This window comes from Dipodomys ordii, unplaced genomic scaffold, assembly GCF_000151885.1.
Source record: "Dipodomys ordii isolate 6190 unplaced genomic scaffold, Dord_2.0 Scaffold59, whole genome shotgun sequence".
Lineage (NCBI taxonomy): Eukaryota > Metazoa > Chordata > Mammalia > Rodentia > Heteromyidae > Dipodomys > Dipodomys ordii.
In genome coordinates, this window is record NW_012267275.1 from 3,097,727 (window position 1) to 3,113,734 (window position 16,008).

At 39.3% G+C, this 16,008-nt stretch overlaps 1 protein-coding gene across 2 annotated transcripts in view; it reads left to right on the forward strand.

Moving 5' to 3' along the window:
• The first annotated feature begins 414 nt into the window (after positions 1–414).
• Positions 415–16,008, forward strand: part of Rhobtb3 (Rho-related BTB domain containing 3) — a 62,756-nt gene continuing 47,162 nt past the window's right edge. The window contains exons 1-3 of one of the 2 annotated variants that reach the window (XM_013022075.1): positions 415–700; positions 885–1,110; positions 5,342–5,528. In XM_013022075.1, coding sequence (XP_012877529.1) covers positions 699–700; positions 885–1,110; positions 5,342–5,528 — 415 coding nt within the window. In that variant the 5' untranslated portion in view covers positions 415–698. The remainder of the gene's footprint in view (positions 701–884; positions 1,111–5,341; positions 5,529–16,008) is intronic. The other variant, XM_013022074.1, reaches the window with a different exon arrangement.

The following is a 16,008-nucleotide window of genomic DNA, read 5'->3' on the forward strand; positions in this document are numbered from 1 at the left end:
CCCCACCCCGCTTTCCTGGCTCTGGTTACAGCCTGTGAGTTGAACAAACTTGCTGCAGGCGGATTTGGAGCCGGCCGCTCTCGGGCTCAGCGTTGTATTTATTAATTTATATTCCGCGGCGGCCGCTCCTTTGTATCCGGCTGCGTCCACTCGGGACTTGGGGACCTTGACGGGGAACGCGTCCGCCACGTTACCCCCGGACTCGGGGAGCCCGCACGTGCGGGGCCGGGCCCGCCGGAGGGCGGGGGCTCCAGCCTTCCCTCTCCCTCCCTCCCCCCCGCGTGTCTGCCAGGAGGAGGAGAGAAAGAGGAGTAGGAGGAGGAGCAGAGGCAGCTGTGGGAGGCGACAGCTGCCCCGCCGGGGAGGCGCGGCGGAGAGGGGCAGCGGTCAGCTGAATTCACTCGGGGTTGCAGCCCTGCTGCGCGCCCCGCCACTCTCGGAAGGGGGCCTCCCGCCATGTCCCCGGGCACTCCTTGATCGCTCGTCCGTGCGCCTCCGGGGTCGCCGGTTCCCGGTCAGCTCGCCCGCTCGCCGGGCCCCGGCTCTGCGTCGGCCGCGCCGCGGTGGAGGCGCGCGGGGGGTGATGAGCACATTGCGGGTAAATACGCCGCCGCCGCCGCCGCCGGGCTCGGAGACACCGTGAGGAAGCGTGTGGCTGCTTTTCTCCGAGTCGCCGCTTTACCCTTGCGTTGGAGATCATGTAGGTACCGCCGTCCAGCCATTGTCTCCAGCCCCAGCGCGTGCCGCGCGCCCGGGGGGCTAGGGGACCGGTGCCCACCCCGGCGGCGCGCGGCCCCCCGCACTTCCTGTTCCGCGCAAAGTGATGGGCGCGCTCACCGCGGCTCTCCTCCTCGCCCCCGCGCACCCTTTCTCTGTCCCTGCAGGTCCATTCACATCGTGGCTCTGGGGAACGAGGGCGACGCGTTCCACCAGGACAATCGGCCGTCGGGGCTCATCCGCACGTACCTGGGGAGAAGCCCTCTGGTCTCCGGGGACGAAAGCAGCTTGTTGCTGAACGCGACCGGCACGGTGGCGCGTCCGGTGTTCACCGAGTATCAGGCCAGTGCGTTTGGGAACGTCAAGCTCGTGGTTCACGACTGTCCCGTCTGGGTAAGGAGCAGCTGCTCTGAGCCGAGGCCGAAAAAGCGTCCCCCACGCTCCTGTTAGGGAACTTCCCCTCCTTCCTCCTTACCCCACTTGCGTGGATGGGAAGTGTCGGTGTTACTTGTGTAGAGTTTTTAAACTTTTTTTTTCTTTTTCAAGTACTATTAATCTGGTCTTTTGTTTCATCGGGCCGAGGGAGTGGAGAGAGTCACAACTCCTGTAAGGTTAAGAAGTCCCAGTGAGAATACAGAGTCCTTACTCTTTCAAAACTGTAGATTGTCCCTAGGTAAACAGTGGATTGTTGAATGCGTCAACCCCAAAGGGACAGGCTCACTAAGTTCCACTAGCTGAGGGCATTGTTTTTGTTATTTGTTTTTGATCGCCCGCCCCACACCCCATGCCTCTGTGATGTTCTATAAATACAGCCCTGGTATAGCTCAACATAAAAATACTTTTCACTGGGACACTGCAGAAATAGCATGGAAGGAGGAGAAAAGACCAGGACTAAGATTCATTTTAAAAGACACATTTGTAACATAACACCTCTGAAACATTTTAAGTAATGCTTTTAATTTCAATAATGCAAACCCTTCTCAGATATTAGCAGTTTATTTGTAGTGATCTGAAATCAGAAATATTACTAATTTGAAAATAAAAAAAAATCTTTCAGATTTGTGATAATTGAAACTACAGAAAAGTCTTAGTCTGATTCTGGAGTGTCTGGTAAAAGGTCAAAGGAGTCTCTTCCTTAACACACAAAAGTATTTCCAGTGTGCCTTATCATTCTATTTCAAATGTTTTTACATAACCGAATTTAAAAACATCCTACTGTTTATTGGTATTGGGGTTACACTCCTGTTTATTGGTATTGGGGTTACATATATTTTAGTTGAAGACTGATTTTTTTTTTAAAGAGGAAACTTAGTGCCTGAAAAAAAATACAAGTTGTCATTTTGATTTGAGATTTTGCTTTTTTTCCTCCTTCCTTTCTCTCTCCCCCCTTTACTTTTTGATTGTTTTATTAACTTTTTTTTTTTAGTGCTGATTGTGGACTTGAACTCTGGGCCTGGACTCTGTCACTAAGCTTCTTTTGCTCAAGGCTAGCACTCCACTACTTGAGCCACAACTCTACTTCTGGCTCTTTTAATAGTCACGGCCTTTCCTGCCACAGCTGTCTTCGAACCACTATCCTCAGATCTCAGTCTGCTGAGTAGCTAGGCATGAGCCATCAGCACCTGCCTGTTTTGTTTACTTTTAAAATGGATTTTTAACAAAGGGATTATAGCTATCAGGAGATAACATATGTTTTTAAATAAAATATATAGAATGTACCTAGAAGAATTTCTTGTGCAACAAATGGTTCATACAAATTTTCAGTTAAAGGAAGGTTGTATTCATGTGCTAAACTAAATTAAAAACACCCTTTTCAGTATTAGGATGCGGTTGAGCTCTTGAGATGACAATGATACTGCTGTGCAAAAGAAGTATCCATGGAGAACTTGCTTTCTAGCAGGAGTCTGTGCCAGAAAATGAAGCACTCCTTTTACTCCCGGTCTTTTCATTATAAAAGATCATCCAGCCTGAAAACGAACTTGTTCCACACACTACTGAACAAATGTTTAGTGAACACAGTAAATAAATGTAGAGGAAAGCAAATAAATGTAGAGGAAAGCAAATTAGGAGGTTGGGATTGCCTTTCCTGTATTTAATTTGATCTATTAATCCTTTTCTGTTTAAATTAGCAAAAATTCATACTTATGATCCTTTGTGTTATGTATAGTGAAATGAAATCTTCCAAATGGATCAAACAAACCTTTGTAGACTGGAATTTGGCTATTTGATTTATTAAGCTATTAAATATTATACTGTATGGTTTGACTCTAGTGGTATCAGAGCCTAATTTTTTAAAAATCAGGTATAATTTTCTAGGTTTAATGGGTCTCTTCATTGACAAGTGCTTTTATTCTCTTAGTAGTAGTAATGCTGATAAAGATCGCAAAGTTTAGTATATTAATGACATATATACCATATATCGGTATCAAATTATCTTAGGAGAGTAAATAAAACAAAAGACTTTGTTACCAAAAGGAAGTGATTTTGCATTCTGACATTTTCATTTAGTGCTTCTGTGTCTCTCAATCTATGCATTTTCCCTATCTCTAGAGAATTCTTCATTATCTCTGCCTACTAGAGCTGTTCCAAGAAGTAAATGAGATAGTACATGTAAAAGTTCTAAAGCTTAGACTCTGGCATGGAGTAAGTGCTCCAGAAGTGGTAGTTACTATAATAAAGTGTTTATTATAAAACTTTAGCATAGTCATGTATCACTTAACACTTAACAGAGGTAATTTCCTCACATGCCCATTAAGATTTATACCAATATAATACATTTGCAAAACGTAAATTCTACTAGGTGCTGTATGTGTAGCTCTGTAATCAAGTAGGATAAAATTGGTATGTTGTAGAAATTCAGATTTTTTTTCCTAAGATGAGTTAAATTCTCCAAATATGGCCCCAAGCATTATGTTGTGTAATCCCCAAGAGGAAATCCAGGAACTGATTTACAAGGGGTGGGAGAATTTTATTTCCTTCATAATTCTAGAAACCAGTGGAGCATTTGCTCTTTGACATAGCTGTTGCTGCCTTGGAGTTGGAATGAGAAAGTTGTACTTCCCTTCAGAAGTAATTTTCTATGGATCCTTTGCCTTGTTCTGGCTCGTTGCCTTATAACTTGGCACTTTTTAAGAAATAGGCTTCAAATTCTATGGATGTAGCTCATTACTAAGTAGTTCTTTTTCACCCACTCCTTTTTGTGTTTGCAATCATGTTATTTATTCATTTCACATTTCTAGATACTTTCATTTCTACCAAAAATAATTGATTAAAAATAGTAAGGTGAGGGGCTGGGAAGTTGGCTCAGTGGTAGAGCGCTTGCCTTGCATGCCTGAGGCCCTGGGTTCGATTCCTCAGCACCACATAAGCAAAAAGAAAAAAGCTGGAAGTGGCGCTGTGGCTTAAGTGGTAGGGCACTAGCCTTGAGCTGAAGAGCTGAGGGACAGCGCCCAGGCCCAGAGTTCAGGCCCCACAACCAGACCAAAAAAAAAAAAAAATAGTAAGGTGAGCCGGCAACCATTGGCTCACACCTGTAATCCTAGCTACTCAAGAGGCTGAGATCTGAGGATTGTGCTTCAAAGCCAGCCTGGGCAAGAAAAGTGCATGAGACTCTTATCTGAAATAAATCACCAGGAAACCAGAAGTGGTGCTGTGACTCAAGTGGTAGAGCACTGGCCTTGAGCTGAAGAGCTGAGGGACAGCACCCCCGCCCAGAGTTCAAGCCCCATGACTGACCAAAAAGAAAAAAAAAAGTGAGGTGAATGTTCACAATTTTTGTGGAAGAGTCAAAGCTCTGATTTGTATTATGCATAAGAGCATTAATTGTAGATAAAAGCCTGCCTAGGCCAGCTTCAAATCACAATCCTTAGATCTTAGTCTCATGCATACCCAAGATTATAGACATGAGCCACTGGCACTTGGCTTAAAAATTATTTTTGAAGTATCAAAGCAGCAAAACTTTAAGGAATAGGTTCTATAACATTGCTTATGGTTCCAAAAATTATAAATACAACTATTATCAACTTGGAACAAAAGAAAGATTATACAACTGGAAGGCTTATCTTGAGTTTTTAATGTAGAAGCAAAATACATGAATTGCAAATATATTCCTTCCCATGTTAACATGTTGTAAAACAGCAGGTTTGAGAGAGGTATATTATCCCCACTCTGCTAGATACACTACATATGCACAGTATAAAGCTGAAAAGTACATGTGACTTTTTCAAGTATGAATATATGGAATACCACAAAATACACAGTATATGGCAATTTAAAGCACTAAAATATATAGTTACCTAATTGAAAATAAATTTATAGCTAGATGCTGGTGGCTTATGCCTATAATCTTAGCTTCTCAAGAGGCTGAGATTTGAGAATCTCAGCTTGGAGCCAGCCTGGGCAGTCAAATCTCAAAGACTCCTATCTCCCAACTAACCATCACAAAGTCAGAAGTGGAATTGTGGCTCAAGGGGTAGAGTGTCATCCATCAGCAGAAAAAGCCAAGTGAGGAAAATTTATATAAAAAGAGAGGAAAATATTTAAAATTACTACATTACTTATATTCTAATTGACTTTATGATTGAAGATCACTAAACTAATGTTTATTATTTGCATTTTGGTCTAGGACATTTTTGACAGTGATTGGTACACATCTCGAAATCTAATTGGGAGTGCCGACATCATTGTGATCAAATACAATGTAAATGACAAGTTTTCATTCCATGAAGTAAAAGATAATTATATTCCAGTGATAAAAAGAGCATTAAATTCAGTTCCAGTAATTATTGCTGCTGTTGGAACCAGACAAAATGGTAAGTACTTATTTTTTCTTTTTTTAATGAGCATGCAGGTACTATACTAAATCTTAAGAAAACTGAATATAATATATTAATGATTAATACCCCAAATGACTGTGGGTTCAAATGCCTGCTGTTATCTCTTCATTTGATCTGAAAGCTAGACATCAAAGGAGAGGATCACAAACTTCTGTTGGGAATCTGCTGGGTACAAAGCTGTCTTTTAAACTGCCTTTCCACAGTAGTAAAGGGAATTAGGAACTCTGCTCTTCACACATGAAAAATATTAGGCTGAGGTAGAGCCCTAGAAAGCTCTTTCTGACACTCTGAAGGTTGTGCAGTTGGGAAGGATAGGTTATCCAGAGACAGAAGTAGGCATAGGAGACAGGATTTCTAGATTGATAACGAATAAACTGGCAACACTGATGAGACTGCCGGAGGGAAGGAGTGTTGACTCTGAGGCAGATGGATTCATTTGGTTCAGGCAGTTCCAGTTCTGGTGCTATGCATATTAATGTCAAATAGCTTGGGGCCAACTTAAGATTCACTTGGACTGCATTATATTTATTATTTTTTCTAATTATCTTTGGTTATACAGAGGCAGCTTCAATTTTACATGTCAGTTATGAGTATAATGCATCTTGATCAGTGTTAGACCTTTTATCATTCCTCCTGCCCCCGATTTATGCCTACCTTATCTATAACCAGGTTCTGTTATTTCACATATTCATTTAGTATTGTGATTGTATTCACAGGCCCTTCCATTCTCCATTACACTACCCATCCTTTGTTTGGCTTCCTGGTATTCATTTTGTGAAAATATGTTAGTTGTTTAGAGTAGTTACATCATTGAATTCCTCCCTTGAATGTACCATACTTTAGCCAGTTTATTGATGGATATATGCATGTGGCCTTGTATATGTTTTCATATATGTATATTATTTAGATTTAACTTTTTCATATGAAACAAACCTGTGCTGATGTTTTCTTTGTCTCTCTAAGACTAACTTAAAGGAACCCTATTACACTGTTGGTGGGAATGTAAACTAGTCAACCACTATAGAAGGCAGTTTGGAGAGTCCTCAAAAAACTAAACATAAAACTACCCTGTGCCAGGTGCTGATGGCTTATACCTGTAATCCTAGCTACTCAGGAGGCTAAGATCTGAAGATCATAGTTCAAGGACATCCTGAAGAGCTCAGGGACAGCACCCAGGCCATGAGTTCAAGCCCCATGACTGACAAAAACAAAACAACAACAACAAAAATGACTCTGATCCAGTGATGTCACTCTTCCCTTACAAGTGAGGATATACTAAAGACACTTGCATACTCATGTTCATTACTGCACTATTCATAGCCAAGGTGGGAAACAGGTGAGATGCTCTTTAAGGGCAGAATGAATCAAGAAAATATGGTAGTGAGATAATTTGCAGGGAAATGGATGGACCTGGAAAAGTATGTTAAGTAAAGCAAGTCAGGCTCAGAGAGATTTGGGGTATTTCAGAGATATTCTTAGTGGTATTTTATTAATAAAGTTGGTCTTTCAAATTTCATTTTCATTTATGTATTTTTTGTTTTAACTTTATTTAGACACAGCAAAGTTAGGAATGTAGAGTTCACTAATCTTTTTTTGTGCTGGTACTGACTTTGAACTGAGGTCCTGGCAATGTCCCTGAGCTTTTTAGCTAAAGACTAGCACTCTTCGACTTGAGCCACAGCTCCACTTAGGCTCTTTTGGTAGTTAATTGGAGATAAGAGTCTCACAGACTTTCCTGCTTAGCTGGCTTCCAATCTCGACCCTCAGATCTTTGCCTCCGAGTAGCTAGTATTATAGATGTGAGCCAGTTGTTGCCTGGCTGAATTCACTAACCTTAATGACAGCGTTTTTTTTTTTTTTCTTTTAACCTATCCACACATCAGTATACCTGTCACACAGATAAAAAGTACAGCATTTATTCCAGCAGTCCAGAAGGTTCACTTAGTCCTCATTTTCAGGCAATAACACATTTCCTCAGAGATAACCACTACTCTGACCTCTAACAGCAGGTTAGTTGTAACTATTCTTGAACTTCATACAAATGGAATTATGTAATATGTGTTGTGTGTATGCAGACTCCTCTTTTTAATGTTTCATAGTATTCCATTGTATAAATGAGCTGTAATTGATACAGCCATTCTCCTTTTGATGATACTTAGATCCTTTCCTAGGAGTGGAATTGCTGGATCATAACATAGATATTTTTTCAGTTGGTACAAATAAAGGAAGCTAGCCCTGCTGTGACCCAGTATTTTGACTACTTCTTGTTCCTGGCTATGATTCTTGAGAGTTATCCGCATTTTCTGAGTCTACTTCCTATTGATCTTCAGCCTACTAGTCTCACATAAACTTTTACATTGCACTGAGTTCTTACTTAGGGTTGCTAGTTATATCCTTATTTGCCAAATTTAAAATACTTTAGTAATAATTCTCTCTTTAGGATTACTCAAACATCTTCTGTTTAATAAGGCTGCTCTTTCTTGTGTGTGTGGTTTTTCCAATTGTCTGTCTTCTATACTGGTCCCTTCATACTTCTTTCACAAACACCCGTGTGTTGTGTGTGAGTTGTTTCCAGTGTCCCATCCTTTGGCTTTACTTCTTCATGCATTTTACCCAGATCACAAAAAATGCCAGTCAGTTACTGGGGTTTCCCAGTAGAGACATAGTTATTGTCTAGTTTGCTTCTCTTGCTCAACTCTTTCTCCTGACCCTTATCTTCCACCTACTGAATTCCCTCATAGTGAATGATGAAAAACCTCTCCATTCACCCAACCTAAAACCTTAGTAGACCTACTTTTCTGTCCCATCCCCACATCCAGTTGATTGAGAAACTTGGCTAAATTTTAAATAAATTTAAATAAAATAAACTTACTGCAGTCTTTATTGGGTTTTATTTATTTTTACAGATAAAGTTTTCTTTCTTTTTATTAATAAGTTTTTTTATTGTGAAAATACTGTACAGAGGGGTTACAATTACATGGGCAAGGTAATGAGTACATTTCTTATCAAGCATTGTTGGCTTCTTCTTTGTTTTTCTCTTTCTATCCCTGCCCTCCCATCTCCATGACTACACTCCCTCCACCAAAGTGGTAAAGTTCATTTTTTCGACATAGCATCTTCTTGTACATTTCATTGTTGCAATGGGTCCACCTGTATCCCTATTTAAACAATTTGTTTTTTCCCTTCCTCTCCCCAAATTATACTAACATCAAATACAGTGAAAATAGGGATTATACTGTGGGGGAGAGGCAATCAAAGCAACAAAAAAATCACCTTATAAATATGTTAGAAACAATAGCAAGAAAGAAAAACCACTTGAGTCCTTATCTTGGGGTTCATTTTGCCTACCATCAACTTATCTGACCTTTTCTGCTTGTCTCAGACATATACTAGATATTGCAAATAAGGGAAACCATGGGACCTATGTTTCTTTGGGCCTGGCTTACTTCACTTAATATAATTTTTTCCAAGTCTTTCCATTTCCTAACAAATGGGGAAATGTCATTCTTTCTAAGGAAACATAGAATTCCACTGTGTATATATACCACATTTTCTTGATCCATTCATCTACTGAGGGGCATCTGGGTGGTTCCACATCTTAGCTATGGTAAATAATGCTGTGATAAACATAGTTGTGCTGGTAGCTTTAGCATGGTCTTGTTTGTGATCATTTGGGTAAATGCCCAAAAGTGGGATTGCTGAGTCATAGGGGAGCTCTATGTGGAGTCTTTTGAGGAACCTCCATACTGCTTTCCAAAGTGGTTGAACAAGTTTACACTCCCACCAACAATGCAGTAGGGTTCCCTTCTGTCCACATCCCCTCCAGCATCTATTGGGTTTTAAATCCTTATAATCATCTTTCCTAGTGGTCTTCATTTTGTTTTCCTAAAACAGGTGCTTTGAAGCTTTTGGTAGGGCTTCAAATTCACAATTTTGAAAGTTCATAGTAAGGCGCTACAGATGCATGCACATATAAACAAAATATTTATTTGTAATGAAAAGAGAAAGTACCACAAATTATAATTTTTATTTTAGTTTTTATTGTTATAATAAAAGTGATATACAGAGAGGTTTCAGTTATATAAGTCAGGTAATGAGCACATTTCTTTTTGTACAATGTCACCCATTCCCTTACTCTCTCCCAATTTCCCCCTCCCTTCCTCACTCACAAGTTCTATAGTTCATTTTTAACATAGTGTCTAGTGAGTACCATTGCTGCATATAGTTACCCTTTGACTCTCCATTTCTGTGTCCCCTCCCTTTACTCTCTGAAAGACAGCTAAATGAATAAGACAAAAAGAAAACAAAACAACAAAGAAAAAAAAGCCCTCTTATTTCCATTTCCTGAGCTCATTTCAATAAATACTATTTTATATTTTAATTTTTTAAAGCTACTGAAAAGTTGCAAACATTTAACACTCTTTTTAGCATTTGCCCTTTGGCTGGGAAGTCTTTGACCACCTCTTCATCAGTCACTTTGTGATGTTTCCTATACAGAGAAGAGAAGAATAGTCTGTTTTCCTTTCAGTTCCTTCACTCTCCAGTTGGCATTGTGTGAGTATTTCAGCTCAGCATCTTGCATCCGAGGCCCAGGCAGTCTGCACTGCAGGAGGCAGAAGCATTTCTGAAAGTCATTCCTGTAGGGGTGCAGTTATCAGCACTTACCTACACAAGGGCAAGCCATGAGTAATAGCTTTTTAAAACCTAAATTTCCTCTTAGTAGCTCTGGCTACTCCAGAGCTGCCTGCCTGATAAAAGGCAGATTAAGCCAGAATAGAGTCAGTGATCTTAACTGAATATAATGAAAATATTTTTATTTTGAAAAAAAATATTCTTAATTAAATAACAATTATGAACCTAAGATGTGGAATCCCAAGCTGTATTACATATCAGAAATTTAGACATTTGCAAATCACTTATTACTAAATTTCATTTCTTCTTCTATTAAAGGAAGAACTATTGGTTAACAATTTGTTGTTTGTGTTGTTCTAATACTAAATGAGACAATTTTTGTTGAATTCATAGCATACTGAATGTATCATAGAAGTAAATTTTTCACTTGTTTTAAAAAGTTTATTTTGCAAAAGCATATAACCATGTGAGGAATTTATTGTCCATGTTCCCCAGGGCTTTGGGAAGAAGGTGAAAGGAAAGGGTCTTGAAACTTGAGCTGCATCAGCTTCATGGTAAATCGGCCTCTGGCCTCCTATGTTTGGCTTGCCTCTTTCTCAAATAAAATCTCTCAGAATAAACATGAACACAAGTCAGATCATGACACTGACTGCTTTGAATTCTTTAGGGGCTTCCATTCTCACTTTTATTTTGCAAAATTACAAACCTAAGCAGGATGGACAAAACCTAGAAACTCCAGTAATTTTCTTTCTGTCTATACCTGAAACAGTTCCTTCTGTGAGCAATTAACTTTCTCTTTCCTCCTATACCTTTCTTTTAGAATCATATGGCTCAAGATTTATTTTATAAATTCAACATGTTATTATCTATTTTTCTAATTATTCTCTGAGATAATACTAGTGTTTGTTCTAGTTGTTCTAGAAGGACTAGCTCCAGTCAGTTTTTAACCCTTTCTTATTTTTCTGTGTAAAATTTTCAAAGCTCACCTTAAACGTTTTTTTGCCCATCCCATCCCTAGAATTCCATTTTAGCCCAGTTCCTTTTCACAAAGATTGATACATGGGAACCTCTATCCAGGCCCTTCTGTTGTCATTACTAACTGTAATGAACCTTACTTACTGCTTCCAAATCCTTTCAAGGAAAAGAATTGAGCCAAGAAAGGGAGGGAGGGAGAAGGAAGGAAGGAAGGAAGAAAGGGAGGGAGAAAGGGAGGGAGGGAAGGAGGAAGGGAGGGAGGGAGGTAGGAAAGGGGGAGAGGGAAGGAAGGGGAGGAGGGAGATAATCATATATTCAGAGGTTCCTTTTGACCCTATTATTCCAATTAGTCTCTCACTTCACTAAGGAACTGTAGTTCCTTCTAGAATCTTCCAAGGCACATTTCCCTATGTCTTACATACCAGTTACAGGAACTAGATCTGTGTAGGACTATCTTCTGACGTCAGACATCACCTAGGGTTATGCAGATGCTTCTGGGTAACTCCTCTGATGTTCTTCTTTCTTTTCTATTTCTGACCTTTTTTTCTTCCCTCCTTCCCTCCCTTTCATTTTGTTGTTGAGACAGTGTTAGGATGTAGTCCATACCAGCCATGAACTTTTGAACCTCCCACCTCAGCCTCCCGAGTGCTGGGAGTACAGAGATCCCTTTATGTCTTTTGGTTGGTTTGTCCTTGGCCTTCTTTTTTTTCCCTAATGTTCTAGCTCATACATTAGTTCTGCTGGGTCTGTTCTGCCACTCTGCTTGATTAAAATTTTAATTTCAATATCTTTTCATATCCAAGATTTCTAACTGGATCTTTCATAACTTCTTGTTCCTGTCTTAAGGATACAATAGTTTTTAACTCAATAATTAATTCTACTTGATAATTCTATTTTGATGAATTTTAACTCTGGCTTTGTGTTGGTATTCTGAGTCTTTTCTTTTCTTTTTTCTTTTGGGTCTAGTTGTGGGGCCTGAACTCTGGGCCTGGGTGCTGTCCTCACCTCTTCAGCTCAACCACTTGAGCCACAGCACCACTTCCAGCTTTTTTCTTTTTGCTTATGTGGTGCTGAGGAATTGAATCCAGGGCCTCATGCATGCAAGGCAAGCGCTCTACCATGAGCCACCTTCCCAGCCCCTGAATCTTTTCATTTGATGAGGTTTTGTTTCAGATATTGCTGTTTCTCAGGCACTCTTAATTTGCATTCTTGTGCAACATACTTCCCCCGGTGGGAAAGTTTGTGCCTGGCTTTTCTTTTCTTTCTGCCCAGCTGCTCTCTGGGGATTGTAGTAGATGAACAACACACTGTGGACCTCAGTGCTTCCTTGTTGGTTGTTCAGCCAATCTTCAGTTAGTTGCTTTGGGACCTCCTGCTTTTTGCTTTCCATATTGTTGAGCAGTGTGTGGGTTTCACCTGTCTCCTGGATTTCTCATTCTGCTTGAGTCCTGCACTATCTGCCCTCATTCTGTCAGGAGCTCTTAAGTTTCTGGGCTGATGAGATCTCCTCTCTACTTTTAATGTTATGGTCTATTCAATCGTTCCTACCTCCTCACCTCTCCACTTTACCCTTTCTACAGTATGGCCAGGAGGGAAGATGGCAGTGTGGGCTTAGTTTGCCATCTTGAAAATGGAAATGAGTGTGTTTCTTTTCTTTTTTCTCACATCCAGACCTCTACCTGTGCCATTTCCTATGACTGGAATGCCTCATATACAGCTGCTATCGTATCTGCCTAGCAAGCTCATAGTTATTTGTTAAGTCATCTTTTCTGTGAAGCCTTCCATAATCCCTACAGAGAGTTAATTTTCTTGCCTCTGTTGCTATGGCAACTATGTGTACCTTTATTTTAGTACTTATTATATTATGTTACTCATGTTGGCAGTCATGTCTATCTTGGTTCAGTTGACTGTGAGTCCCTTTTATCTTTATATCTTTATGTCCCTGTTGCTTGATGTGTGGTAGGTACTCAGGAAACATTTGTTCAATGAGTGAATGAATGGCTTTATGAATAATCTAGGTGAAGAGAATCAATTTCACTAACAAGTTAAAATTAATTTACCATAAAGGATGTGATTAAAAGGTAATTACAGATGTAAATCTGGCTATTTCATTTGAGGATCTTCATTATTGTACCCTTCCTTCCTGCCCTATTTCTTGCAATACATAAAGCCAAACAGGGTGCTCTCCTGATAATTCTCTTGGAACTCTTTCTAGAAATTATTCAGCAAATATATTCAGTTTCATTTCTTTTGTTGAGTCTGTATGTGTATTACTTATCTATATCTGTCTATAGGTAGTATTTTGTTTTTTGAGGCAGAGTCTTACTATGCGTCCAAGCTGGCCTGACATACTTTCTGAATACCCAGAACTTTTGAGGTTGGCCTCAGAATTGTGGTCTTCCTCCCTCAACTTCTACATGCTGGGATTCCAGGCTATGTAACGTAGTCCAGCCTTGACTCATATCTTTGATAAGCAAACTATATTTGTGTGAATAATTTTATCATAGCTCTAAATAGATTTTTGGCTTTTACTAAACAGTGGGTCTACTTTTAAAGGAAAGTTATTTGCAAAATGTTTCAAGGATGTTTTAAACCTCTGAAGATGGGCATTCTACCTTGAAGGTTTTTTTTTTTTAAATTCTTGATAGAGCTAGAAGTTTTGAAAAGAATTACAAAACTTTTGTGCAGTGGCAACATTGTAAGAATTACTCTGCAACTTCCCAAATCTCCTTTGAAAACTTTTGCCCTTTATTTGAATGCCGGAGTTAACTGTTTCCTGCTTTCTTAAGGAAAAAGGACTACAGTGTTAACTAGAAATATAGCCATGATCCACTATGACCGGGAGATATCAGCTTTTATTTTGGATCCTCAGATCTTTCTTGATAAAATGCTTAGTGTAAATTTATTAAATATAGAGTCGTTTTGTTTTGGTTCTTCTGTATAACCAAGTCAAGGCAGACTTTTACTTAGACCTTTGCTTATGTTGCTGTTTGATGTGCACATTAATGTAGGATGGTTCAGAAGAAACTTACAAGATAACTAATTAGAACAAAAGTCTCTGAAGAAGGTTTGAAAAAATAATACTTTATAATTCAGATAAAAAGCAGGTAACTAAGACACAACTAATTACTACAAATTGTTGCGTATTAGGAGTGCACATGTGTCCTTTTTGGTAAGTAAACAAAAAGATAAGTTTCTGTGGGACTGAATTATATCACAGGTGGTTGAAGGCCAGCCTAGTAAATGTGAGGTGATGAGCTTAAACTTCAGTACTGCTAAAAAGAAAATTAAAGAAGTGTCTTCAGTAACATTGCGAAATGGATACACTGTGCGAGAAAAACCCTAATCAGTTCATTTTTAACCTAAAGTTAATTTTACTTATTCCTAAAAGCACAGTTGTTTGTTAATAGTCATTTGATATTATGTTCACTTGATTTTTCACTTGAAACACTGACTTAGCTTAATTTTTGTCCAGAGATAAAGTTTAATAAGATGATCTGCCCACTCACCCCATTCCTTCAATATAAGAAGACTTTTGTAGACTTAACAAGGCCTCTGCCTTCAGAAAATCAAAGCTTTGTAAAGAAGGCTTTGTGAGAAATGAGAAATTCTAATGTGATGTTTTTCATGACATACAAATTTCTTCATGAAAACTTTACTCCAAACCTCAAAGGATTTTGGAAAAAGTAAAAAGCAAAGAAAGACTCAGATTAAAATTTATGGAATAATTAAAGAAGCCAAATTTAAATTTTAAATTATTGCATCTTTAGAATTGCTTACTCCTTACTCAAACTAAATTTTCATTCTCTCTTTTGATGTTACTTTGTCAGATAGAACAAGTTTTATTATTGTTTCTCCATTTTGCATAAATGAGGAGACTTGAATAAGCCATGTAACCACTCTGAAAAGCAACTTTCACCTCTTTAAAAAATGAGGGGTGTGAATCCATAGTTTCTGAGCTCTAAAAATGCATCCCAGAAGTCATGTTGTGTGCACATACATAATACATGATTACATACATAGTATGCATATACACTAAATATCCTTAATATAAACCCCAATATGTACAGATAAGTGCTCCATTCATATAGAGTAGCTAGGCAACAAGTTTTGCTCACCTGTGAGGAGTTACTCAAATACTCTTTCAAAGACACTAACCCTTTCATTACCAGGATTGTCAGTTGATGGCAAACAGCTGAGTGTCTTTCAGTCAGTTTTCTTACATTTATTGTCCTCCATGGATGGAAGTTGCCCAAGATTATGCACTCATCTAATTCCTAGCCATGTCGGAAGAAGGTATGGAGGCTCTGCTTCCTTCCTTTAAGGGAAGAGCAACTCTGAAACAGCTGCTAGGCTTTAGAGCTTTGTAGGGTCTATGATCAACTGCACTGCAGTTCAAGTTTTCCTTCTACCGAGACTCATATCTCTCACTGCTTAGAAGAGTTGTTCTTAAGATCATCCATTCCCCAAGTAAGGTTAATGCACACCAGTCTTCATGTCAGAGCTGTGTTGCTCAGGGAAGTCAACCTGTAAGGACATGCATTTCTAGAGATGACTTTGCCTTCTTTGACTTGCTGGCCTTTTGAACAGTGACACAACTGGTGTGTTGGTGGTGAAACAGCAAAGTGTTAAATGTGGAATTGAAGACATATCTTTAGACTTAGTAGGGTGTGTTCTTATACATAGGCTGGTCTATACGTTCCCAGCTATAAATATGTGTATAGTACAACATCAATCTTGGGACAGCTTACTTTTTGGGTACTTATTGTTTCTGTAATGTTTAATCTTAAGGGCAAAAATAAAGTGACCAAATTTAGTCTCTAAAGTTGGAATATTTTGGAGTCAAATC